Consider the following 25,526-nt stretch of genomic DNA (forward strand, 5'->3'; position numbering starts at 1 on the left):
TGTCCGGATGCGTTTCGTCAAGGTTTGAAGACGTCCAAATAGGGCGAGGCGTTTTCGGCGCCAAAGAAGTATTGTCAAAAGAAGAAGGGTTCGTTCCTTGTCTACCGAGCGAGCATGATCCAGGCCGTACCGTGGCTTGACAGGCTGGACGATGGTGTGGAACAAGGAGTCGGATGGGATGCAAGTTGGTCCGACCACCACAAGGAGGGTCTCGAATTGACGGACAAGCGCGTGTATGTGTTCCTTTTCGCGACTTCGGAAATCGGAGCCTTTTGGAAATTAGGCACGGAAGCAGCGAAAGAAGCGAAGCGCAGCTCCCAAGAGAAACCTCAACCAACACAAACACGTTTTCTGCAAATTCGCCCAGGCAAGCCAGAGTGGAGGAGGAAAGAACAACACCTGCAGTGCACTGATCCTCTTGTGTGGTGTACACTCACCATCATTATCCGGGCCGATCAGCCACTTCACGAGCCCAAACCATCGAGTTCAGGCATCATGTCGCTCATCCAAGACGCTTTGTGATCCTCACACTCTCCCTTGATCCAGGACTCGGACGCTGCTTTGCTCGCATCGCGGGCGCGCTTCGCTGCATACATCACACAGATCCTGGACTTTCTCGTCTTCTACCCACACATTGCAACCATGTCGAAAGCGGTCTCGCAGCGGGCATCTGCCAACTCGCTCCGCAGCAATCAGAGACAGCACAAACGACACGTCTCGCTTCGTAACCTTCCCGACCAGCCTGGACCCGAAGATCACATCCCCCCTGCACTCGCTCTAGAAGCGCCTTCGCCTCGCGATTCTGCCTTCTCCTTCAGCTCGACGGAACAACACCTTGGCGCAGGAACGTCGAACACAAACAGTGCCGCGCAGACGGCTCGCAACGGTACCTTCCTCGGCACTGCACCGTCCGTCAGCCGAAACAGCAGTCACATCCGTCGTCCCACCACCGAAGCGGATGCGCAAGAGATCGACCGTCTGCTCGAATCCGAGGGCGAAGATGGCGTCAACCTCATCAAGGTCGTCGAGCGTCAGGATGTGTTTCACCTGATCCACGAGATCCGCGCAGATCTTCGCAAGACCATCGACACGCATCTCAGCTGGGAAGAGCTCACCTCGGTCGATCTCAACTTTTCGCTGGTCCGACCGCTGGCGATCAAGTACAGCAACTTTCGCTCGATCGCCATCCTCTACTGCCTCATGCTCAATCGCATCTACTTTCAACGCGAGGCGACGCGCGATCTCGCTTTCCAGTCGGTCAATAATACTCGTGCTACGCTGTGCGAGCTGCTGGCGATGAAGCTGCTCCGCACATTTTCGAACGACGGTCTCGAGCTTGTCACGTCGCTCACTGCGAGCTTCCATCCGTTAGCCGGCGCTAATTACCAGGAGCTGAAAGAGCTGCAGCTGTCGACATCACACGTCGACTTGGAAGACATTGTCAAGCACGGTCTTGCTGCCAAGCAGTACTCGAACACGCTCGAACTGGCCATCGCATCGTCGGCCAAACGCTTCATCTCGACGCCGCTCTGTCAGCGCTGCATCGACGGTATCTGGCACGGCAAGGTGGTGCTCTCTCCGATGCAGGCGTCGCATGCCATCCTCAACGATAGCTACAAGAAACGGCCGCTCAGCATCTACGACCCGACCAAGGCGCCTTTGCTCAATCACTTGCGTCTCCGCGTTCCGTCGATCCGCAGCAAGCTCGAATTCGTCACGTTTGTCGTCATTCTGATTCTGTACGTCGCGGCATTGGCGCAGAAGGGGAGTCCGACGTGGACGGTTCAAGAGACGCTTTTCTCGATCTGGCTGTTCGGGTTCGCTGTAGACGAGTTGGCACAGCTGCAGGAGCACGGAGTGTCGCACTACCTCGGCACGCTGTACAACCTCATCGACGCCATGTTTTGCATCATCGGCTTTTGCTGGTTCGGTCTTCGCGTCTCGGCCCTTCAACACGGCTTGCCGGCGCGGAGCGATCTCAGCTTCGACTGCTTGGCATTGGGGGCGGTGCTGCTGTGCCCTCGTGTGGCGAGCTCGTTGGTGCAGGACAATGTGGTGTTGCTCAGCCTGAAAGCTATGCTTTCTGACTTTGCCTTTTTCACGGTGCTCGCCATGATCTGCTTTTCGGGTTTTGCGTATGCGTTCTACTCTCTGGCTGCCGAAGAGCGATGGACGTTCAAGGCGGTGCTCTGGTTGATGCTCAAGGTGTGGTTCGGCAGTTCCTACCTCGGATTCGACGAAGCGGAAAGCTTCTCGCTCACGTTCGGTCCCCCACTCATGATTATCTACACCATCATGAGCAACACTCTGCTGCTTACCGTCCTCATCTCACTGCTCAGCAACACGTTCCAGGTGGTGGCGATGAACGCCAACGAGGAAGCCATGTTCCAGTTCGCATGCAAGACCATGTCCGGTATCACCACGGATGCGATTTTTTCGTATCAACCTCCACTCAACCTGCTGGCGGTGGCGGTGGTGATGCCGTTGAGCTTCGTGGTATCGCCGAGATGGTTGCACAAGATCAACGTGTTTCTGATACGGCTGACGAGCTTCCACGTGTTGTTGATCATACACTTTGCGGAGTTGAACGTGTTTGGACATGGGATCAGTTTGACGGCGGAGAAGGGGAGGGGGTTGTTGGGGAAGTTGGGTGTCCTTGGTTCCGGATTGGATGGAGCGAGTGCGGATGTTATTGAGGCTGCGTTTGATTATGTGCCGGAGGAGGATAAGGACGAGTGGGAGGGAGTGGGAGCGTCGGGGGATGAAGCCGATGGTGAAGCCGACGAGGACGGTGGAGATGGGAAAGGTGGGAATTGGGAGGAGAGAGCGGCGAATCAGTTGGAGCATGATTTGACGGCTGAACCGCAGCCTGGAACTGGTTCTGCGATCGCCTCGAGCCACCACCAGCATGCCCAGCAGCCCACTGATGCCGGTGCTTCATCAACGCAAGAAGCCATGCCACGAACATTTACGCAATCCTCGATCGCCAACAGCGTCACTTCGCGCCGAACCCGTGACGCTCCGGTAAACCGATCCGTCCAACTGCTTCGACGTGGACCGGAACCGCGTGGACTCGGTTCGCTCACCTCACCCCTCGCCAAGCTATTCGGCTCCATCGATCCCAACGAACTCGAACGCGAGATCCCACGGCGGTCCGGATCCAAACGCAGAGTCGACGATCCACGATCGCAAGAATCCAGTCCTACGCGTCGTCCTCGCAGATCCATCACACGATCTGACTCGAACCGCGACGCAAGAAGTGGATCTGCTCTCACCGCGATAGGAGAAGCAACAGGCTCCTCCGCAGCAGCGGCAGCATCAGATGTGGAGTTTAGCAGCAAGGACAGCGTCGAAAACGAGCTGAGGGACGTGGCAAGAAGAGTGCAGGAGATGGAGGCGAGAGGAAAGAGGATGGAGGATCTGCTGTTGAAGCTGCTCGAGAAGCAGACGCGATAGACTCTTTCCTCAAGACCACAACACACCAGTGAATAGATTTCTCTGTTCTGTCAACGCATGTTCAGAGAATGTGTGCCTAGGTGCAGGTTGTCGAAGACTCCGTTTAGTATTTGAAGAGGGAGTTGGTTCGACGTGATGTCTTGACTGGCCGGTGCAAGGAGAAACTGTATATAATGTTACTATACCACACTCTGCAACATCAAGGCGCTTTGGCGGAGTGGTTATCGCGTGGCACTAGAATTTACGGATTCTAGAGTATCTTCCTACTCAACAACAATATGCCATTCCCTCTGGGAGCATAGGTTCAAATCCTGTAGGCGTCGTTTCTTTTTTTTTTCTTCTCGAGCTTTCTCGCTCTCGTAGAGGTGTCAAGGCTCCTCTTCTTTTGATGTCCGTGAGCGACGTCCATGCACGCACAAGTCAGTTTGTTGTTGGCGGGTCTCGCACTACACGCGAGGAAGGAATGATGTCGGATGAAATAGCGCTTCGAACTGCGACGAAGTGTGATTGGAAGCCAGGAGGCTGGTGGACGTAGGTTGCAGATTGCGGGGTATATTTGAGGATGCTAGTGATACAAAGTGGACAGGACGGATAGGGAAAACAGGGTTCGAAGCGACTGAATCTCGAGCATGCAGTGTCTACTGTTGCAGGTACTGATTCTGATTCTGACTCTGACCGTGCGAGCCGGAGATCGGGGTACCCGAAGTATTGAAAGCGTCGAGCTGCGCCAGGTGATCAGCCAAGTCGTCCAGTGGTGTCCTCTCCACGCCTTGCTGCTGTTGCTGCTGCTGCGTGCTCTGAGACTGAGCTTGCTCCAGCACCGCACCAACGTCCAAGCTCTTTCTTGTGTTGACACTGTTGGTCGGCATGAGCACATCGCCGTGCCATCCTGGTGCAACTTTCCTCAGCCTCTCCCTCTGCCTGTCCTCCTTGTCCTTTTCGCGGTTCTCGAGATACTGCTTGTGTTTGGCTAGCAGCTGATCCACAGTGTTCGACGAGGGAGTGTTGGGATCGAGGACGTAGGATTCGAGGCTGAACGGGTAGACGAAGTAGGCGGAGATGTCGGCAGGTAGTGGATGCAGATCGGGTGGAAGCTTGACTGGCTTGGGGAGGGAGATCGAATGGGACTTGATGAGTGGGACCCGCGAGGCAAGCGCGTAGAGCTGATTTTTGGATGTGGTGGCAGCGACGGCGGCTGAAGATGAAGCTGATGGGATGGAGGCGGAGGGATGTGCCGTTGAAGTGGACGAGGTCGACATTGTTCTTTGGACGACGAAAGAGGTTGCGTGCAGCTTGTCTGAGGCAGATCGCTGGTTCAAGTGGCAAGGGCGATGAGACCGCGTAGATTGATTCTATCGTTACCTGAGTGCACTAGGTTGGCAGGTGAAGAGAAGGAGGATGCGATGGCGAAGATATGCAAATTGTTGGAGGGAGCAAAGCCCAATCGTCGGACCCTGTGGGGCAAGTTGATCTTGCACGGACCCTGGCGACGACCGTCCACCGGCGTGCTGGAGTCCAGTGGGCCGTGGTGAATACAGCTTCTGTTTTGGTGCATCCTCTGCTCCGCACGTTGAAAAGCTGGAAATTCTTAATGCGGCTTGAGCAAGCGACAGAGTCTGGAGATAGGTGCGGCCCAGCACCAAAATTGGGGTTCAACCCTGGGCCGAGCTCTACCGCTCTGACGAACTCTATTTGGTCGACTCTTCTAGAAATCGAGTTCAATCCGACATCGCACCATCCGACATTCTCCAACAAATCAGTCACATCCGACACTTGCACACACACACACTCCTTCATTCTCTTCCTTCACTCTCACACTCTGCGATATCGCGCAAGAGCTGCGGATCGGATAGACCGTCGCTATTCGAAGGCAATTTCGAGCCTAGACTACGCCGACTTTGCTGCTGCAGCATCCATCGTTCTGTACGCTCCCAACAACCAACACTATACACCTAGCGCATCCACTGCCCTCAGATGAGCATGCAAGCGATCGCAGGTCCTTCACGCACGGCTCTGCCATCAGCGCCCAAGGCGAGTCGTCAACGTGATCTCGTCGCTAGCTCTCCATCAAAACCTGACGTCGACTCCGACTCGTGCACAGCTTCCACCATGTCGCATTCGAGCATCGTGAACAGACGGCGCGGATCGACACGATCTGCTTCTGACTCCACAGTGAGAAAGGCTGCTCGCCCCAGCCGATCGCATCGCTCGGCGCTGACGGTGCTGCTATTAGCTCTGGTGACCGCCCTCTTGCTCGCCTCCACCGCTCTAGCATCTCAAGGCGACCGCTCGCCCGAGTATCATCTCTGCGTCGACTCGTGCACCGCCGATCTTTGTCGCGACGGCGTCGACGACGGCACCATGTTTGCGCATCGTCTGCCTTTCATCCTCCGCCTTACCAAATGGACGTGCGAAGACGACTGCAAATATCACTGCACACACCGCATCACCAACGAGGCCGCCGAGCGCGTCATCAAGATCCAGCACGATGCACGCTCCGAGGTGGAGCAGCTCGCTCAATCCCAATCCATGTCTGTCTCGGCCCAAGCAGAGCGCATCAAGGGCATCGTCGAAACGCAGATGGCGGCGTTGCGACCAGTGCAGAAGCAGATGGTGCAGTTTCACGGCAAGTGGGTCTTCATCCGCTTTTTGGGAGCGCAAGAGCCTCTCTCGGTCCTGTTCAGCCTGATGAACCTGAAAGTGCACTGGAACGCGCTCTTCATGATGCGCAAGCAACTGCCGGACGCGTTTCCGTTGAAGCTCGTCTACATCGTGCACACGCTCATCAGCATCAACGCGTGGATGTGGTCGGCGGTCTTTCACACCAGGGACAAGAACTGGACCGAGAAGCTGGATTACTTTAGCGCTGGATCGGTCATCATGTCGGCATTCTTCTTTAGTGCGGCTCGACTGTTCAGGATCGCTCCTGGAAGCGAACGATTCGTGCTCTTCCGAAGGGTCTGCATGGGTGCATTGGGCCTACACGTGCTCTATCTCAGCATCGGGCGATTCGACTACGCCTACAACATGGCCGCCAATGTTGTGGTGGGGCTGATCCACACCTTGCTCTGGTTGGTGTATTCGCTTCGACCGACGACCTTCCCCTCGAATCCGCTGGTCGACCGTACAGCCTATTCTCGTGCCGCTATGCGCGCTGCCAAACCGTCTCTGTCCGCACTCTCGACTCCGACACCGCTCAGCAATGGGGCGCAGACACCTCCTGTGCCCGTGTCGACCAACATCGGTCCACCCAGCTCGCACACCAGACAGCGACGTCGCCTGCAACTCATCCTCGCCCTCATGTCGGCGTCGGTGCTACTGGAGCTGCTCGACTTCCCACCCATCTTGCGTATACTGGATGCACATGCTCTGTGGCACCTCGCCACCGTACCCATCACAAAGATGTGGTACGATTGGCTCGTCAGCGATGCCCAAGAGTGCGTGAGTACAGGGTGGTGGCTTTCGGACCGTTCGACCGGTATTCAGGGTGGAGAGCTCGCATCGACGTTGGAGCACTTGAGCGAAAAGCTCAAGGGGCGAGCGGCGAGCCTGGCGCAGAACATCGAGTTGAACGCGTTGACGAACAAGCTCAATGAGCTCGCGAACAAGGCTGGATTCAGTGGTAGGGTGGGCGGCATGAATGGCAGTGCAGGGTCCGGCGGAGCCAACGGCGCCAACGGGCTCGGGTTGGAGATGGAAGAGCAGCATCAGAAGGTCTCAAGTGGTAGTGGGAAGAATGGACTGACGGGAGCAAGCACCGGCATTGGACTGGGCTCGTCGTCGTTGATCGACCGAGATCCAGGTCACAGTGGTCCCAACGGCGGAGCGGGGAAGGCGAAGAACTGGTAAGACCGTCGTACGCCCTGTATTTGGAATTGTTAGCAATGGAATGGCCCGTAAAGCATTTTGATCATTCAAGATACAGTCTGAGTATCGCTTGGACAGCATCCGTGTGTCGAGCAAGGGTCGATGTCCTAGCACGAGGCCATCCGTAGCCCTGCTGAGGATAATATAGAGCAAGTCTCAAGCAAGGGTGCACAGCGGTAGATTCGGAAGTCGGGATGAAATAGCTGCAGGCGAAAGCGCAAAAATTTCGGCGAACCCCCAGTTTATTCTTCTTCCTCCACCCTTTCGCCTTTTCTTCTTCTCGAGACAATCGAAAGCGTTCTTCTCTGTTCATCGATCCGGCGTATATAGAATGACAGCGGACACCGTCGCTTCCACGTCTGGTGCCGGTGAGGGGAGTGCACGTAAACGCATCCGGAAACGATCCAAGAAGAGCAAATCCAAAAACGCCGATGCTGGCGTTCAGGCAGACGAATCTTCCGACGAGGAGCACGCTCCCACCCCTGTCACCACACCTGCAGAGACTGCCTCAGTAACATCGTCAAAAGCCAAACAGCCCACGAACTTCACAGCTATGCCTTCGACAAACACCAAACCTCCCGTAGCATCATCATCATCTACCAAACCCTCCAATCTGACCCAGGTCAACCCACACAAACCGTCCTTCATCACGCGCCCAGCCACGACAAATGGACGCAAGTTCACCGTCTCGGTCGCCATCCCCGGCTCGATCGTTCTGAACGCCCAGTCGCCCGAACTGCAGAGTCGTCTTGCGGCACACATCGCCCGAGCGTGCGCCATCTTCAACGTCGACGAGATCGTCGTCTTCGACGAAGGCGAGGTTCGAAGTGAAGCAGGAACCGATCTGTACCAACACCGACACAATCAGCAGAATCGAGGTACGAAGAGGCGGTACAATGCGCCCCAGGGGAATCCTAATGGTGGAGAGGGCGAACAAGCTCACGAGGAAGCGGAAGGTGGTGGTGGAGAGGAAGGGGTGGGGAAAGGATTTGATCCGCACACGTTTCTCGCCAGAGTACTGCAGTATCTCGAGACACCGCAGTACCTTCGCAAGGCTCTTTTCCCGATGCATCGCGATCTCAGGCTGGCGGGGTTGATGCCACCGCTCGACTGCCCGCATCACTTGCGGTTCGAAGACCAGAGCGAGTATCGAGAGGGCGTCACCGTCGAACCCCCGCACTGGGCTCGACGAGGTGGACAGGACAGCGTCTACGTCAACGTCGGGCTGAGGGATGTGATCGAAGCATATCTGCCAGAGGGTGCCAGGGTGGAAAGTGGGACGAGGGTGACGGTCAAGATGCCGATGGATGCGTACGGAGCGGGCGAGATTGTCAGCCCGAGGGAACCGGTGGAGCAGCTGGGTTGGTATTGGGGCTACACGGTGAGGTTGGCAGGCAGCTTGTCGAGCGTCTTGACGGGGTGTCCCTTCGGAGGGGAGGGAGGGTACGATCTGGTCATTGGAACGTCGGAACGTGGCGTCTCGCTGACGGACCTTACGCTGGCTACGACGAACGGCACCCCCGTGGCACTGCCTTCGGGGGAGACAGTTCAACCGCTGTCCGAAGAGTTCAACCATGCGTTGCTGGTGTTCGGCGGGTTGAGCGGGTTGGAAGTCGCTGTAGAGCAGGATACGGGGATCAAGCTGGATCGACACACTGCCAGGGATCTGTTTGACGCGTGGATCAACGTGGTGGAGAATCAGGGGTCGAGGACGGTCAGGACGGAGGAGGCGATCATGATCGCGTTGGCGAGGGTGACGCCGTTGCTGCAGGAGGTAGCGGACAAGACAAGAAGGTAGACCATCGCAGGTCGATCGTGAAACACATCGCATGACGCAATGCAGCACATTAACTTATACGGTTTGACTCGTCTCAGACGATCACACAGCACGAGCCGAGAGGGAAAGGGTGATTTGAAAGACTGTATGAGACTCGAGTTGGGTGACGATTGAGAGCATAATTGCATCGACAAAACATGCAAAACCGAGTGCTGTTGCGACCGAATGAGAAGGCAAATCACACTTCATCGGCATCATCGTCGTCCCTGAACCTGGGATTCTTCTCGCTCTTGCCGTACAGCTGTTCGTCCTCATCGTCGTCATAGCTCCTTTCCCTTTTTGCCGTACCTCTGCTCTCCACTGTACCTTCACCCCAACCACTCGCGGCTCCTGCTCCCACAGATCTGTCCCCAGCATGACCTCTCGCATCACCCTCCAACTCGCTGTACTCGTACGCACCACCCATGGGCACCATACCTCCACCACCCGTATCCATGCCCACCACACCCTCCTGGTACAGCTGCTCTCTCTCGCTCCTCCTCTTTTGCTCCTCCTCCATCTTTTTCCTCTCCTCCTCCTCCCTCAGCCTGTTGTGACCCCATCCACCTCTCCCTGCATCGTACTCCTGCCTGTACTCGTCTCTCACCTGACCACCGCTCCTTCCCCTCCCGTATTGCCTGCCTTCCTTATACCCGGGATCCAGATCGCACCTGATGACACGCTCGTCGACCTTGCTCCCGCTGACGTACCGCATGCAGTCGACCGCCTCGGCGTGGGTGTAGAACTCGACGAACGCGAAGCCGCACGGCGTCTTGGTGTTTCGATCGAGACCCATGATGATACGCTTGATGCCTCCGCCGGTGGAGACGGAGGATACGCGACCGAACACCTCGTAGATCTGCTCTTCGGTGGTGTAGAAGGAGAGATTGCCGAGGTAGAGGGTGGAGGTGGCGCGGAGGGCTTGTTGCTGTTCGTGTTTGCTGCTGGAGGAACGCGAGTCGCGGTAGGAGGAGGGGGCGTCGAGGGGTTCGAGGATGTGCCACATTGTGAAGGAAGGCAGGGCTTGCCCGTTGTTTGATAGTGATGGTAGAGGCTCGAAGAACGACATGTCGACCAAGACGAGCTGTGTCTTTTTCCGCGGCTTGGCCGGTCCATGCTGAACCGAATTCCGAGAAAGGCATCCAAATTTTTGAGAAGATCCCCCACTCGTGCTCCTCCACAACCATCCTTGCTCCCCCTCATCCTCCTGGTCACAGTCAGACACGATCCCACCTTCGGCATTCGTCAGAGCGTTCGCTCTCCACGCCGCGGCAGAGATAATCCAAATGTCGGAGGCCGATTCCGGACCTGCGTCGGTGTCACCTGACCCACTCACACCTCCCCACACAGCCCTCCACTGGACGTCCTACGGCACATGGTATCCTATCTTTCGCAAGCACGCACCCAAATCCACCGTCATCGACATCCCTTCCACTCAACCCGAACTGCTCGACTGGCTCGACTCCGGCACGTTCGTCCTACCCGATGGAAGCGGACCTTCCACCATCACTGCGACAACCTCGGCTACGATCTCTTCAGTATCCTCACATTCTTCTTTCTCAGATTCCGACGAAGAGGAGCCAGAGCAAGCACTCTCCCTGCCAAAACTAGACGCAGCGATCCGCGACGTGATCTCCAAGTACTCTGGCCCAGTATTCCCAAAACTCAACTACTCCGCGCCGCTAGACGCAGGGTTCATGCTGCCGGGCAACTCCCTCCAATGCTATCATCCGGAAGACGTCTACCTGCTCCTCAAAAGCAGCGAGTTCGTCGGTCGAGATCTCGAGCAGCTATCCCACCTCTTCCGCACATCCTCACAGCAGGCGCCGACTCCGCAGCTGGTGCTGAAGAAGTGGTTCTCGCTCAACAAGTCGTACGAATTTCGATGCTTTGTACGCAGCAACTCGCTCATCGCCATCTCGCAACGAGACGTTACGTTCTACGAACATTTGCAGTCGAGCCAATTGCAACAGCAGATCAGCGACAAGATCGAGGAGTTTTGGGAGGATGAACTGGTGGAAGAGGAGAGGTGGGGGTTGAGGGATTACATCTTCGACGTGTATTTGACGAAGGATCTGGGAAGGGTGTGGTTGATCGATGTGAATGCGTGGTTGCCCAGAACGGATCCGCTGTTGTTCGCGTGGGAGGATCTGGATGAGCTGCACTTGCGAGAAAAGGCTGGACGATCGCAGAAGAGCCTCACGCAGGACGAACCGGAAGACGGAGTCGTCAGACTCAACCTACACCCGTCCCCCGCAGATTTTGCACCACAGGTCAACCGCCCGCAACTGCGAATTCTGCACGATCGTCGCATGCAGTCATCCGGCGGAACCGGCGCAACCTACAGCAGCAACATGGTCCCCAAAGATCTTGTCGAGTTCGCCAAAACGCGCGGCGACGACACAACCGCCATCCCCGGTGGCACGGATATGTCTGTAGACCAGATCGTCAAACGGTGGAACGACAAGGTCGACTTGGAGGACAAGTCCGCGCAGCAAGAGGACGTGTAGATGAAATGTATGTTTATAGTGATGTTGTACAACAGAGGAGATCCGTCTCTCCGGTGTGGGGAAAGCGTTCAATCGTGCATTCCGTCGTCCTCCTCGTTCTTGCCCGCCTTCTTCTTCTTTCCCTGGGCAGGTTTCTTCGCCTTTGTCTTTTTCTTTCCCTTCACCTCCTCCGCATCCGCAACTTCTTCATCCATCTCTGCACCCACCCCCTCATCCTCCTCAGCCTCCCCTTGCCCAACCCCAAATCTATCTTCCCCCTCCCCCTCCTCTTCACCATCAACATGAGTAGCCCACCAATCCTGAACTTTGATCGCCAACAACCTATCCACATCCCCCACCGGCTGATTCGCCAGCCCATCCCAGCCCATCTTCTTCGCCACCGCCACCCTCGCTCGGTTCCTCCGCCCCAACAACCCCCTGTACTGCTCCACCAACGCGCCGATGTGATCCAAGCTCTTCATCAACACCACCGCTTCGCTCCTCGGGCCTGCTCTACCATCGATCTTTTCGCCATCGATCTCGATCCCCCCACCTCCTCCGCTTTCATCCGCCTTCTTGCCGACACCGGGCTTCTTCTTCTTTCCCTTGTCCTCGTCGTCGCTCTCGTCGTCGCTGTCCCTCTTCTTACTCGTAGCTTCTCGCTCCAGGGCCTCTCTCAGACTCGGCACGATATCGCACAGCAGCTCGTAGCCTTTGCGGATGTTGGCCCTTCGCTTCTGCTCCGAGGCGATGTGGTTCGCCTTCTTCTCCTCGGTCGTCAGCAAGGTGTGCTGTTTCTTCTCCCGTTCGGCTTCCTCGGCGTCGCGTTTGAGACTTTCTTCCGTAGGTTCGGGTCTGATTTCCAACCCGGTGATGGGATCGATGAGTCCGTCGGAAATGTGCTGTTCACGAAGCATTTCCAGGTGTGGCTGCGTGCGTTTCTCCATCTGCGATGGGGTAAAGTATGGGTGAAGATGCGCAGGGAGGGCTCGCAGTGCGCCTTCGAGGTCGAGGTCGAGATTGGCAAGGTCGCCGAGGGCGCGGATGACAGCACCGGACGGTCCGGTGTTGAGAGAAGAGCCTTGCGTGGGTGCGGTCTTTGGTGCACCGGTGGACATACGTTTCGTACCCGCGGCGGATCCGGAGGGAGACGCAGATGCGGCTGCTGCTGAAAACGCCGCTGCACTCCTACCAGCTTTCGCTGATCCCGGCTCGTTGGCAGTTGGAGTGCGCGACGTTCGACCTTTCGGTGTCGAAACACCAGCAGCATCAGGCTCGGATGCCACTATGGACGAAATAGCTCCCAGACCAGCATCGCCATTCAACATGGCCAAAGCTTGAGCTGAAAATGCACCCGGTAGACCATTTGCACCCCTCATCGCCTGTTGCTGCGGTAGCTGCTGGTGCTGCGCCTGCATCGAGCCTTGCTGCTGCTGCTGCTGCTGATGCTGATGCTGTAACGAGCCAAAGTTATGACTGCTCGGGAACTGCGCCCCAAGCATGGCCAGGCCCGCTTGATGTTCCTCCATACCCGGATAGAAGGGCGGGCGATGCTGTTGCTGCTCCATGAGCTGTGCTTGCTGCTGCTGCTGTTGTTGTTGCTGAAGATGTGCTGGTGTGCCAAAAAACAGGTTTTCGTAAGGCGACGGACGACCGATTACCGAGGTGCTCGATCGACGGTGATGATCGTTCTGGACGCCGATATGTTGTGGTAGCGCCGATCCGAATGGCGGTTGCTGCGTTTGCTGTTGCTGACCACGATTCGCCTGAGCCTCGAGGAAGGACAGCTGCTCCATCTGCCAGGCCTTGTTCTTGCCATACCCGGCGGCCGCTCCCGGCGATAATGGCAGGTTCGAAGCACCGGAGAAGGAGGCGTGCCGCCCGGAACCATACGGAAAGCCGTCGTGCAGATGACTGAAGTAGGAGGGACTCGAAGAGTTGCTCAGACCTGCAGGCGGCGTAGCGCCGGTTCGGTGGCCATACAAGTTGAAACTGTTGAGCCTGTGTGCTGCTGCTGCGTTGCCATACGCATCCGTGCCCTGCTGTCCTGGCGAGGATGTGCTGTACCCGAGAGGATATGATTGTTGACCGGACAGGCTCCTCAATCGCAAGTCGGGACCAGGACCGGAATCGGACGATGCGACTCCAGCCACCGCCGAGGGTGCAGCGGATGCTTGTGATGTGAGGTGGTCATGCGTAGCAGCGATGTTGGGCGGTAGTAGGGAAGGCACCTTGAAGCCGGGAGCTCCGATGGTGAACGGGTCGAACGATTCAGCCGAGGATAACGAGTCGGTGATGAATTTGGACTCTTCCGAGCTAAAGAGCGAGCTTGAAACTGGAGCTGCCGATGCGGAAGTCGAAGAGGATGGATCTGAGAAGCCTGTATTGCTGGTGTAGCCGTTGGCAGCGGTTGGAGTCAGCGATGCGGAAGAGCCCGAGTCGGACGATGCCGACGGCGGGTGGGGTATCGTGAACGACATGCCGAATGACAGCAGCGCTCTGCTCTGCTTCTTTCGTTGTTCGGGGCTGAAATGAACCGACCGACGATGATCTTTTCGCGAAGGTGGGAAAGGCGCAGTGGCTCTGAGAAAAGATCTGCTAGCTTGCAAGCATGAGCGTGTGCGTTCGAGTCGACTGCGGTAACCGGTCTATGAGGCTTCGCCTGGTCTGACGCTGGATGCCCTTTGCGAATGCGAGCCTGCTACGGAGCCCGCCCGGCTTGCTTTGCCTAAGCGGATGCGTCAAAGCAGGACGACGCTGCGAGACGCGAATCGTGAGATGTAGCCAGAGCAGCTGTCGCCGTTATTGAGCCCTTGTCGATGGTGATGATGCAACAAGGCTTAGCGATGGAATAAGTGACGGGTAAAGTTTCGAGAAGCCAAACGAGGAAAGAGTGGATCAGCGCCGGTCAGTTCCTGCCTTTCGGGAGAGCCATGCTTGCTGCACGAAGCGTGTGACTGTGAGGTGCGGAAAATGTGGGGTTTCGGAGCCGTTTGCGGCGGGAAAAGAGTTCCATCCGCTTTTCACACGCACGCCACGTCCGGAACCATTAATTGGACCTTAAAAAATTAATATTTCAAAAATATCTTTTGCCCGTCGTTCCTGAACACATGTCACTTTTCGAAGCAAGGTGTTCAACAACACAAGGACCTGTCATACTGGCAGGCAGACACATTCGTCCATTTATAACAGACACTTAGCTGCAGAGATATGGTGAGGCACACTTGATTGTCTATGAAGATCGCAGCTAAGCGTGCCCAACCTCATCCTCATCGGGAGTCGTGGTAGGACTTCCCACCAACCCAACGTCCGCCTCTCGCATCCTAGCTGCCAGACGCTCTTCTTGACTTCGATGATCGCCCAGAGGCCTGGAAATTGGAGGGAAAGAGGCGACGTGAGGAGACGCTGTATCGCCCATCGCTGCAGTGGGAGGCTGCGAAAGCCTTTGCCCATCAATGGCGACCGAGATCTTTGGAACAGTGCGCGGCCTGTCGCTCGCTGCTCCTGTAGACGTGGGCATGAGCGTGGTGGATGGCACAGCGTCGGGCTGCAAAGTTTTCGCCATCGCAGTCCCTTGTGGCACCGGTGTGGTCGTTGAGGCGTCGCTCATCACGGCTGCCAGGGCCGTCGCCGCGACAGGGGCAGAGCGAACGCTTGGGATCCTGCCCAGCGAACCGCTCTTGGAAGTCGCCTGCGTCGGAGTCTGCTCCTGTTGGTTGGCGATCGAGCTCGGTAGGTAGCTCCAGCCGTAGACATCAGCTACAAACTTGGCAATGTCCGGTTGCGGCTGTCGCGTCTCGGATTTGCGAATGAAGGGATGGCTGATCATCTTGTGAGGTCCCGGTCGCTTGGTGGGTTCTTTCTCTAGGCATCGTTCGATAAAGTCGCGAAGAGCCCGAGACCATTTCACACCCGCCTTTTCGTCGTCCTGCAGTTCGGGCACCTTCATATTGACCACATAAGAGAGCAAATCGATCGGTCCCAATGGCGGCTCACCTTCGGCGGGAAATGGGAATCGGTTGCTAGCCACTTCCAGAATCGTCAGACCAAGCGACCACACGTCCGACGTGATCGTGTACGCCAATCCTCGGATCCTCTCTGGCGCCATGTAGAAGCTTGTTCCGGTGAACGTGCCGGCGACCGAGTTGATCAGCTCACCGGAGACGCCAAAATCGCACAATTTGATCTGACCCTGGCGTGTGACGACGATGTTGCTCGGCTTGATGTCGCGGTGGATGATCTTGCGTTCGTGCAGGTAGCTCAGTCCTTTGAGCACGCACTCGGCCACTTTGCCCAGCACCTTTTCTCCTGTGCGGCCGTTGCGGCTCTTGACCTTTTTGTAGATGGCATCGAGCGAGCCTGCCTCTGCATACTCCATGCAGATGGCGATCGAGGTGTCTTGTTCCTCGAGAAAGGCGCCGTAGTAACGCACGATGTAGTCTGAGTGGCACGAGCGATTGAAGGCGAGCTCACGAAGGATCTGACGGTGAATCGCCGGATTGGGCGAAGTGGAGATGGTCTTTTTGGCCATGATGAGACCCGTTGGACGATGTCGAACCTTGTGCACTTCTCCGCTGGCGCCTTCGCCGAGCCTCGAGAGCATCTCAAAGTTGCCTGCCAAGACAAGCTCGTCGTCGTGTCCGCCTTGATTGCTGCCTCGCGTCGAAGCGACCGACGCACTCGAGTCGGTCCTTGCACGATATTGTGACGGGTGCGATGATGCTCCGTCCGCGCCGTTCGCTTCGCCGTGATCCGTGCTGCTGCTGACCCCGCCGCCGGCAGCACTCGAGTCGTTGGATATCCAGTATCCGTTGGACGAGCTTTTGCCGCCTGTGACCGGTATACGGAGCCCGTTGGCATCGAGCCGTTCGCCGTCAGAGTCGGCCATGGACAGGCCACCTATCGCACGCCGCAGATCGTCTGTAATGGCGGTGTGCATCTGCGCATTCGTGAGGTGCGGCACGGTGTCCGGATAGATGGTGGAAGTCGTAGTGTTGTAGATGCCCGGATGACCATCTTCGTAGCCTTCGTCCTGGTATGCGTGACCGCCGAGCGATGATGTCGAGGAGGAGGACGCCTGTGGTATCATGAGCGAAGGCTGTGGTCGTTGAGACGGATGTCCCGGCTGTGGCCTTGCAGCGGCAGCAGCGGCATCAGATGAAGCGTCGTCCCGTTGAAATGACCCCGGAGGGGCGGACGAAGAGGACGACGGCCTTGCCGGGATGGACAGTTTTGGCATGCCCGGCTTGCGCGGCTTCTTTGGCGGGATGAGCGACGCCATAGCTGCGATGCGTCTGTGCGACCGATTTCGGCGTTCTTGAGTGTCTGAACTGCTTGGTGTCGCAAGAGCCGGGTCAGTGTTGATCAAGCGCTGGATTGGAATCGGGACGAAGTGTGTCGGAGGGGTCTGCCAGGGACCCAGTTTCCCGGTCAGAAATGGTAGGTGTCGATGATGAGACGAGCGTCACCTTCCGCAGCAGTACATCGGCTCGACGTGGGTAGAGAGTACGAACTTCTGAAGTCTAAGAGACACCGTTGGAAGATGGCTGACAGCCGAGGACACACACACGCACGCACACGCACACTCGCAAAAGGCTGCGTGTCTGATCGCTGGAGGAAGAGTGGGCCCTGCACGCCCGGACTCGAGAATATTGGAGGGAAATCGGAGGGTCCAATTCAGCCAAGCGAGCGTCAGATTGCAGCTGAGTGTGTTGCTCTCACTCCACTTTCGGAAAAGCGGATGCGCCGATGGCTCAATCCTCGTCCACCATCCGCTCGTTCCAACTCGGCCTCTCGATCCAATCACCCTTTGCGTCACTCGTGGCACACAACCTCTCTCTCAGCCGCATAGGTCAATCGGATCAGCCGCCAGATTTGAGGGACTCTCCGTCAACACGGCCATACCAACAGCCACCAACCAACTCTTATCGACCACGAACAGCAGTCGCGATCACCTCCCTGCAACAACATGAACATCATCGAGTCCCTGTTCGGCAGGGCCAAGTCGCCCGCAGAGCGTCTAAGGCAACATCAGAGAACTCTGCAAAAGGCACAGAGGGAGCTGGATCGCGAGCGTACGAAGCTCGAACAGCAGGAGAAGAAGCTCACGCAGGATATCAAGAAGAGCGCCCGGGCAGGTCAGATGGTAAGCATCTATACCAGTTCCGTTCTCGTCTCGCACAGCGTTCACTGACACTTTAGAGGAAATCTACTTCCGAACTGCTCTGACAGCCGGCGTGTAAGGTCATGGCGAAAGACTTGGTCAGGACGCGAAGACACATCCACAAGTTCTACCAGATGAAGACACAATTGCAAGCGGTGTCACTGCGCATCCAGACGCTGCGAAGCAACCAGCAGATGGCCGAAGCTATGAAAGGAGCAACCAGGGTGAGTCTGACACCCGTCTGGATGGACATCAGCAAAGCCTATCTCATTCACTGACCCCTCGACGACTTCCTCTTTGACTCGACTCCTATCTCTGCAGGCAATGGGCACGATGAACCGAAGCATGAATCTGCCGGCCATCCAGCGCATCATGCGCGACTTTGAACGCGAGAGCGCCACCATGGACATGAAGGATGAGATGATGGGCGATGCCGTCGACGAGGCCATGGACGACGAAGACGAGGGTGTAGGTGAAGAGGAAGAGTCGGACAACATTCTCAAGGAAGTGCTCGACGAAATCGGCGTCTCGGTAGGTCAGCAGCTCGGCGAAGCACCCACGGCGGCTTTGTCAGCACCGCAAGCCGCGCCACAGCAACGCGTGGCCATTGGAGAGGGGGCAGGCGGAGGTGGATTCGGCGGTGGTGCTTCCAAGGACGAAGACGCTCTTCAGGCTCGTCTGGACAACTTGAGGAAGGATTGATCATGGATTGCTAGTTAACAAGCGATGGTACAGCCTTCATACTACATCACGTTTCTGTGCTTTTCCTTGCCCGTCATGGACTTTTGCGACACTTTTGCCAAGCTTGATGTTTGTGTAGGTCAGCAGACTGTGTGAGAGATCTTGCTGAAATCAGGACATGCATCCCCAGATATCGGCAAAACGTGGTCAAATCGTGACGAACAGCAACGTGAGGGCGAACCATTTCAGGGTTCGGAATTGACGCGGGGTTGCATATTTCAGGCTCGCACAAGCAGCACGAGCCATTGCTAGTTTGTAACCATCATCGTCTTCACCTCGTTCGCTTTGGACGCTTTCATCTTCCAACGATTTCACTTGTTCTTCGACCGACACCTCGATACACCAGGACGCACAGTGTCACATTACCACTCAGCACGGCACATTGGAAGCAACCGCAGAGAGCTACCCGGATTCAGCTGGACAGACTGGTGCCGTCGTATTAATACCTGCTTCGCTTTTCTTCATTGCGACATCTTCTCGCGACGACGGACACATGTATGGTGGCGATCGAAGCAGTGCCACTTCGACCTATCGAAGGCTCACATCAGTCCCTATCTTCCATTTCACCTCCGATAGATCAACCCACAACCTCACCACGTAGAAGCATGGTCACCAACGGCCCCGCCGCCCGGCTTCCCCCCGCTTCCCCAGGCCCACCCTTTCCCGCCTCTTCCAAACGCACGTCATATCGACTCAACACAGCGTTCTTCCTGTTCGGTCTCCTCAACAACTCTCTCTACGTCGTGATCCTCACCGCTGCATTAGAGCTACTCCCGCAAGGTGTGCCTACGGGACTCGTCAGCTTTGCCAACATCTTCCCCGCTCTCATCGCCAAAGCTATCTGGCCTTACCTGCTGCGAGGAGAGGTTCGTTACACGAAACGAGTATGGAGCTGTGCAGCGTTGAGCTTTGCAGGGATGCTGCTGGTATCATTCTTCCCGGCGCTGGTGATGAGGCTGGTGGGGATTTCGTTGGCGAGTTTCAGTTCGGGGTTGGGCGAGTTGACGTTTTTGCAGTTGAGTACGAGGTACGCTCCCAAGACTGAGGGGAGGAGGAGGAGGGATGGGCTGAGTGCAGCGCAGAGAGCGGGTGCGGGGCTGGAGACGAATTTTGCCGGGGACGCTGTAGGGTGGTTTGCGAGTGGAACGGGTGCGGCTGGGTTGGTAGGGGCGGCAGCTTGGTGGGTGGTCAGGCCGTTGGGAGTGCAGACGGGGATGGCGATCTTGAGTGTGCTGCCTGGATTCATGGTGCTGGCGTACGTGGCGATCTTGCCTTCGGTCGAGCAGCTGTTGAATCAAGACAATGCGAAAGCTGCCGGAGAGTACGCACCCGTGTCGACCGAAGACGACACTGCGGAGAGGAATTCGGAGGATCGAGAAGCAGACGCCACCGTGGACGACGACGAAGGCCAAGAACACTCAACTACACCTCTCGCCTCGCCCCAGGACATCAAGGTGCGGCTTTCGTTCCAAGAGAAGATGTCGCTGCTCAAACCGATGCTGCAGCCCTACATCATTCCCCTCGTCATCGTCTACGCCATGGAGTACACCATCAACCAAGGCATCGCACCAACGCTCATCTATCCCCTCCCCACGCCCTCAACCCATCCTCTGCTCTCGCACATCATCCGCAAGTTGACCGACTACTATCCGCTCTACCAGCTCGTCTACCAGACCTTCGTCTTTCTCTCCCGATCCTCGATCTCGATCTTCAAGCTTCCGGCGATCCCACGACACCTGCTGTGGCTACCAGCGGTATTGCAGACGACGCTGTTGGTGGTTTTGATGACGGAGAGTCTGTATGCGTGGTTCAGGGCGAGTATCGCGAGTCCGTTGGTGATCGTCTTGATATGTGTCGAGGGGTTGGCGGGTGGGTCGGCGTACGTCAGTGTGTTCTATAGTATTGGTGTTGATGAAGAGTCGAAGCAGGGGATTGTGTTGCCAGCAACGGCGGAGGGCGAAGGAAATGGAGAGGACGGAGAGGCGGATGAGGCGTATAGACTGGCCAAGAAGGCTCAGGAACACGAATTCAGGATCGGCTGCGTTGGCGTAAGTGATCATCCACCTCCGAACAGTCACAAGTTTCCGCGAGTCAAAGCTGACATTCTCCCCACATCCCATGTCTTCTTTCAACAGTTCGGCGACAGCTTGGGCATCCTTGCAGCTAGCCTGATCAGCATGCCGCTCCAAGTGTCACTCTGCAACGCTCAAGTAAGATCCGGACGTCCATTGTGCAAGCAGACCTAGATGGCTTCATGGCTCCAAATGCAACAGGCTCCCATTCCCCACGCCGTCATAAAGGGACACTATCTAAAGTCTGTTCATTCTGTCGAAATGGACTACGTCCGTGCTCTACTGCTCCGACTAGTGTGATGTGTGCCAGTCAAATCTGATTCCTCGAGAGTGCATCGAGTCCATCTTCGTGAGGATCTAAGTCGTACAGTTGCCACGTGAAATTTCGGAATTGCCGAGATTCATAATGTGGCTTAAACCTTACTCATCACATATGGCCCTTTAGCTCAGCGGTAGAGCGTCGGCTTCCAGTACAAATCCTCCCCCGTGGACGCGCAGCTGGTATCTTCCGAAGGTCATCCGTTCAAATCGGGTAGGGGTCAAATTTTTGCATTTTTTTCTTCAGGGTCGTGTTCTTAGGATGCTGGGCTACACAGAGCGCCAATTTTCTCGACGATTGACTCACAAAAAGTGGCTTTTATCGTGAACGAAAGGCAGAGGTACAGGCAGGAAGAAAATATCTTTTTGTACGACATAAAACTTTAACTTCCTCTGACGCGTGCCTGATTGGCTCTTGCTCAAATCCCGCCCAGCCATTTTTGAGTGCAGCCCACTCTCCGCTTCACACTGCATTCCAGTCAGTCACGCACGATGTGATCAGGTACACAGGGGATTCAACTTTTATCTCACAGACCCCACGATTCTCCCCCCTTGATAAATTCAGTCACCTACGCACCATGTGAAGACAGAAACACGTGGAAGATAGAAGCGACAGGGCGGAAGATTCGACAATGATGATGAATTAGGCTAGATGGTATGCTACATGCTTGGATCTGTTTTGCGGGGGATCATACAAACTGGCTCTTGCGCATGAGGTTGCGTCGGATGCGACGTTTCTCCGAGCCGAGTTGAAAAGCGCCTGCACCGTTGCTGTTGGTGTTGTTGCTGCCATTCTGACGCGATGCCGGGTGGATCGAATGAGGCCACTCCAGATAGGGGACCTGATTCCTAGGCATGCCAGCTAGGAGCTGCTGCTGCTGTTGAGGCTGCTCTTGGCCGTTTACAGTCAAGTGATGCGTAGCAGGCGGAACGTCGAGTCTGCTCTCGCGTGCCTCCTTGATGGCTTGGAAATCGAGCGATGCCCAGACAGGGAGCTCGAGCGCGCCCTTAACAAGGCCGATGCCGATGCCGGTGGTCGATTGAATCTCGTGCAGGAACGCTGGATCCAGAGGCGTGAGCAGGTGGACACGACCCGCTTCAGCGTCGATCGAGCGGACAATGCCGAGTCCGACGCAGCGCGATGACGACGCAAGATCAGAGGAGACGATCTCTGCGGCACGGTGGAAGGCTGCCTTCCACGGCCCGTGCTGCTCTTGCGCCTCGGCGACCTGGACACTGGCGTCCATGACGACAATGGCGACGATCGACGAGTTGAGAGCCATGAGCTTCAAGCTGTCGGGCACGGATGAGCCGAGCGCCAGAACGCGGATGCCTGCTTTGAGCCCCTGGGCGACGTCGACGACGAGAGGACGCCGATGCACGAGCGGCTCGCTAAAGTTCCAGCTGCCTTGAATTTGAAAAGAATTGTCAGCCCGACCAGGGGAGAGCTGGGTTGCGTAGAGGTAGCTCATCATGTTGAGCAGTCGAGATTCGGCAGGTGCTAGCCTACTACCGACTTCGGAGACGTAGCGAGGTGGCGTCGAGCCTCCATCGCCGGGTCCTTGGCCCTCGTCATTTGCCCTCAACATACCATTGAGCTGGCCGACATCGGTAGCGGTACGCCTGTCGCCGTTGCCAAAGCTTCCCTGCACAAATTCGAGCTGCGAGACGCTCTCGAGGGTGACGATTTCGGGTCCAGAACCAAGGATGGCGCCTTCCGCATCCAGCCAAGGTTGACCGCGAATTGGAGGAGGCAGCGGGTCCGGGGAGCCTCGCGGAATCACGTCAAAGATGTGCGTGGGTCGCAACATGGGCTCGATGCGAGAAGCGAGATCAGCTCCCAAACCCTTGATCCAGCCCTGCGTGTTGATGACGAGCGGCACGCGCTGCGACACGCCGTCCTCGTTGGGATCACCGGGCTGGACCTGTGCCCGAAAGTATTCGATCAAGTCGAGCACTGCGGCAACATAGCTCTCTGGATCATCGCGCGGCGAGACGTCGCCGACAAAGTGGGCGCGCGCCGGCACACGCGGCTGACACCAACCAGGACCAAGCGTGATGGAGCTGTGAGCGCCATCTGAAAAGTCGCTGCTTGTTACTGCTTCTGCGTTCTCGGTCTCACTTGCTTCCTGTCGCGTCGAATCAATTCGGTGGATTGGATCAACTTCCTCTCGGGCTGCCTTGGCGCAGCTATTGTCGGTGAGAGTCAAGACATGCAGAGCGACCATTCCCGGGGGTCCGAAATCGCTCTGACCAAGATCGAGTTCGAGGTATGCGACTCGGCCACCCACCGCTTTGCCCATCGACAAAAGCCTCTCAAGAGCCATGCGGCTCAAGGTGCTCTTTCCGACCTTCTTGTTGCCTCGGACGAGAGCCACGACGGACTCCTCCTGAGGGTGCTGGGCAGCAGACATGGCTGATCTGGAGAGGTGGTGCAAGGCCAATTGCCACTTGTGAGGGATGTAGGTGGCGCTGAGGCCCACCGTGGAGAATCTGCCGTCTCCAAGCAAGGCCCTCGGTCTCTGCACCAGCTCTTGAGTGGTGGGCGCAAACAGCACCTTGATTCCGGCGAGCTGATAGACCTCGTTGCTGAGCTCCAGACTTGGAGGCGCAATGAAGGGCGTGGCGAGGCCGCCGATCGGGCAGACCTGACCTAGAGCTGTGATGGGAGACGCGAGCGGTGTGACTTTGACGATTGTGTCGAATGTAGCGTCAAACAGAGTATCGATGTTGGTGTCGCTGGTGTTGTCGGCGCTGTTGCTGCTGCTGCTACGAGAGCTACTTGATGCGAAGTTGTGGCCGGGATATGACGACGCTGAGGTTGACTTGAGAACCGGAAGCGGGTTGGTGATGGGTGCAAAGATGTTGGCAGATTTAAGGCCCTGTGCTGATGCAGAGATGACGGCACCTCCGAGCTGAGCAACGCCTTGGAGGACCTCGACATGACCGACTCCAAGAAAGACGAGTGTCTGTCCGATACGCAGTCCGAAGTAGAGCGCCTCCTTGCCTCGCTTGCGCTTGTTCTCGACGACGATGGCGTTCCTGGCCTCGCCTTCGAGTACAGGAGTGAAGTTGGAGTAGGGAACTGCATCCAATAGCGCAGCACGAGTTAGTGTTGTGGGTTTCGGTGAAGCTGCTCCGTCATCGTCGTTATCAGTCCCGGCCTCGTCGTCTTGTTCTTCATCATCATCATCATCGTCGTCGTCAAGAACGATTTTGGTGGCTGTGTGTGATGACCTTGTCTCACGACCCCTGCTTTTGCCATTTGCACGATGCTTGCTTCCGTTGATGAGACCCGGAGCGGGGTTGCTTGCAGCTTGTTGAGCCTGCTGCTGCTCGTCGTCCGAGGAGTCGTCGGAGATTTGGTCTTGGCTCTGAGCATCGTCTTGAACACCATTGACTTGTACGGGTTCGTCGTCTTCATCATCGTCTACTCCGAATGCAAGGAATCCCGTGGCTCGATCCTCGATTGGCATTGACGACGTACCGACATGATCCTTCGCTGTGTGTTTTTGAGCGGCGGCAAAATAACGCCTTGAGATGCTGAGGCGCTTTTGCTCATCTGTGAGCTTTCTCTTGACCGGCTGCTCGGACTTGGTCGTCGAGGCGCTCAGCTCTTGGAGTTCCACTTGCTTCAGAGCTGTCTTTTTCCGGGAAGTTTTGCGAGGTGCTGTCTTGTCGGCTGGAGCAGGTTCAGTTGGAGTGCGCTTATAAGGTGTGCCGGTCGGCTGTTTTGCTCGCTTCTTGGGCGGTGGCTGTTCCGGCTCGGATGACTTGAATTCGGAGGTGGAAGCCTCGCGGTGAAAGTCGGCAACGATCTTTTCAATGTCTCGATCCAGCTCATCGTCTTGATCACTTTGGTCGTCCATTGAACTACGTGAATGCTTGGCCTTCTTCTTGGCAGAGACGGGCGTGGATTTGGTTAAAGGCGGCTTGTTGGCGCTGCTGCGACTGGGAGTGACCTGTGGTACTTTGCCCTTGGTAGATCTGCTGAGCGTAGCTTGGGATTGCGGCTCTACGCTGGCCACGCTCGAGTTCCTCCTTGGTCTTGTGGCGGCGATGGATGAGCCATCCTGCACAAGAGACGATCTGCGCGGACGCTTGAGAGCAGAGGAAGGCGTTCTGTCGATGGAGGAAGATGAGGTAGTGGAGCGCGAAGCAGCCGCTGCTTGGGATGTGGATGGCAATGGAATCACCACCTCGATACTGACATCGCCTTCTTCCGTGTGACTGGGAGCTGAGCGAGATGTGGAAGCGGCTGGAAGATTCTCCGAGGCGGAAGCGGAAGCTCTCGTGGTGCCGCTTCTTGCTGCCTGCGCCTCCTCTCGTGCCTTGCGAGCTGCGAGCGCGCTCATGGGCGCGGAAGCAGCCGGCGCCGCTTTCTTCCTTGGCGCCATGATGAGCAGGCTGGAGAGAGTGATGGAGGAGAGAGAGAGAGAGGAAAATGAAGATGCTGATGAGCGGAACAACAATCGGTTTCATTTCCGACAGTCGACTGAGCTGCTCTGTGCCTGCAGCAAGTCACCAAGAGCGCACGAGGGTCCAACTATGACTTTGGCGCATTTCTTCCAAAAAAAAGACCAAAAAAAAAGTTTCCCTCTCGC

General features: G+C 56.7%; 11 protein-coding genes and 2 non-coding genes across 13 annotated transcripts; 8 read left to right on the top strand and 5 right to left on the bottom strand.

Moving 5' to 3' along the window:
- Window positions 1-7: 7 nt before the first annotated feature.
- Window positions 8-3,456, top strand: PHSY_006054 (hypothetical protein; the record flags this gene model as incomplete). The annotated part of the gene is made up of 2 exons (XM_012336657.1): window positions 8-22; window positions 547-3,456. The coding sequence occupies 2 exons, from the start codon at window positions 8-10 to the stop codon at window positions 3,454-3,456; spliced, it is 2,925 nt and encodes a 974-aa protein (XP_012192047.1).
- A 203-nt stretch (window positions 3,457-3,659) lies between these two features.
- PHSY_007651 lies at window positions 3,660-3,779 on the top strand. Its single transcript has one exon. It is a non-coding gene; the product is annotated as a tRNA-Ser (tRNA).
- A 315-nt stretch (window positions 3,780-4,094) lies between these two features.
- Window positions 4,095-4,715, bottom strand: PHSY_006055 (tRNA nucleotidyltransferase; the record flags this gene model as incomplete). Its single annotated transcript, XM_012336658.1, has 1 exon — window positions 4,095-4,715. The coding sequence occupies one exon, from the start codon at window positions 4,713-4,715 to the stop codon at window positions 4,095-4,097; it is 621 nt and encodes a 206-aa protein (XP_012192048.1).
- Window positions 4,716-5,430: 715 nt separating this feature from the next.
- Window positions 5,431-7,305, top strand: PHSY_006056 (hypothetical protein; the record flags this gene model as incomplete). Its single annotated transcript, XM_012336659.1, has 1 exon — window positions 5,431-7,305. One exon carries the CDS (start codon window positions 5,431-5,433, stop codon window positions 7,303-7,305), a length of 1,875 nt encoding a protein of 624 aa, XP_012192049.1.
- Window positions 7,306-7,654: 349 nt separating this feature from the next.
- Window positions 7,655-9,121, top strand: PHSY_006057 (ER to Golgi transport-related protein; the record flags this gene model as incomplete). The annotated part of the gene is made up of 1 exon (XM_012336660.1): window positions 7,655-9,121. One exon carries the CDS (start codon window positions 7,655-7,657, stop codon window positions 9,119-9,121), a length of 1,467 nt encoding a protein of 488 aa, XP_012192050.1.
- A 217-nt stretch (window positions 9,122-9,338) lies between these two features.
- On the bottom strand, window positions 9,339-10,208 carry PHSY_006058 (hypothetical protein; the record flags this gene model as incomplete). The annotated part of the gene is made up of 1 exon (XM_012336661.1): window positions 9,339-10,208. One exon carries the CDS (start codon window positions 10,206-10,208, stop codon window positions 9,339-9,341), a length of 870 nt encoding a protein of 289 aa, XP_012192051.1.
- A 217-nt stretch (window positions 10,209-10,425) lies between these two features.
- On the top strand, window positions 10,426-11,649 carry PHSY_006059 (cytoplasm protein; the record flags this gene model as incomplete). Its single annotated transcript, XM_012336662.1, has 1 exon — window positions 10,426-11,649. The coding sequence occupies one exon, from the start codon at window positions 10,426-10,428 to the stop codon at window positions 11,647-11,649; it is 1,224 nt and encodes a 407-aa protein (XP_012192052.1).
- A 68-nt stretch (window positions 11,650-11,717) lies between these two features.
- PHSY_006060 (transcription factor) lies at window positions 11,718-14,108 on the bottom strand (the record flags this gene model as incomplete). Its single annotated transcript, XM_012336663.1, has 1 exon — window positions 11,718-14,108. One exon carries the CDS (start codon window positions 14,106-14,108, stop codon window positions 11,718-11,720), a length of 2,391 nt encoding a protein of 796 aa, XP_012192053.1.
- A 767-nt stretch (window positions 14,109-14,875) lies between these two features.
- On the bottom strand, window positions 14,876-16,909 carry PHSY_006061 (likely protein kinase; the record flags this gene model as incomplete). Its single annotated transcript, XM_012336664.1, has 1 exon — window positions 14,876-16,909. One exon carries the CDS (start codon window positions 16,907-16,909, stop codon window positions 14,876-14,878), a length of 2,034 nt encoding a protein of 677 aa, XP_012192054.1.
- A 687-nt stretch (window positions 16,910-17,596) lies between these two features.
- PHSY_006062 (hypothetical protein) lies at window positions 17,597-18,493 on the top strand (the record flags this gene model as incomplete). Its single annotated transcript, XM_012336665.1, has 3 exons — window positions 17,597-17,773; window positions 17,860-18,015; window positions 18,113-18,493. 3 exons carry the CDS (start codon window positions 17,597-17,599, stop codon window positions 18,491-18,493), a joined length of 714 nt encoding a protein of 237 aa, XP_012192055.1.
- Window positions 18,494-19,137: 644 nt separating this feature from the next.
- Window positions 19,138-20,965, top strand: PHSY_006063 (hypothetical protein; the record flags this gene model as incomplete). Its single annotated transcript, XM_012336666.1, has 3 exons — window positions 19,138-20,580; window positions 20,668-20,742; window positions 20,900-20,965. The coding sequence occupies 3 exons, from the start codon at window positions 19,138-19,140 to the stop codon at window positions 20,963-20,965; spliced, it is 1,584 nt and encodes a 527-aa protein (XP_012192056.1).
- Window positions 20,966-21,039: 74 nt separating this feature from the next.
- PHSY_007652 lies at window positions 21,040-21,146 on the top strand. Its single transcript has one exon. It is a non-coding gene; the product is annotated as a tRNA-Trp (tRNA).
- A 465-nt stretch (window positions 21,147-21,611) lies between these two features.
- PHSY_006064 (hypothetical protein) lies at window positions 21,612-25,277 on the bottom strand (the record flags this gene model as incomplete). Its single annotated transcript, XM_012336667.1, has 1 exon — window positions 21,612-25,277. One exon carries the CDS (start codon window positions 25,275-25,277, stop codon window positions 21,612-21,614), a length of 3,666 nt encoding a protein of 1,221 aa, XP_012192057.1.
- Window positions 25,278-25,526: the final 249 nt, after the last annotated feature.

The sequence above is a fragment of the Pseudozyma hubeiensis genome (assembly GCF_000403515.1).
Source record: "Pseudozyma hubeiensis SY62 DNA, scaffold: PHS57, whole genome shotgun sequence".
In the NCBI taxonomy this organism is placed as follows: Eukaryota; Fungi; Basidiomycota; class Ustilaginomycetes; order Ustilaginales; family Ustilaginaceae; genus Pseudozyma; species Pseudozyma hubeiensis.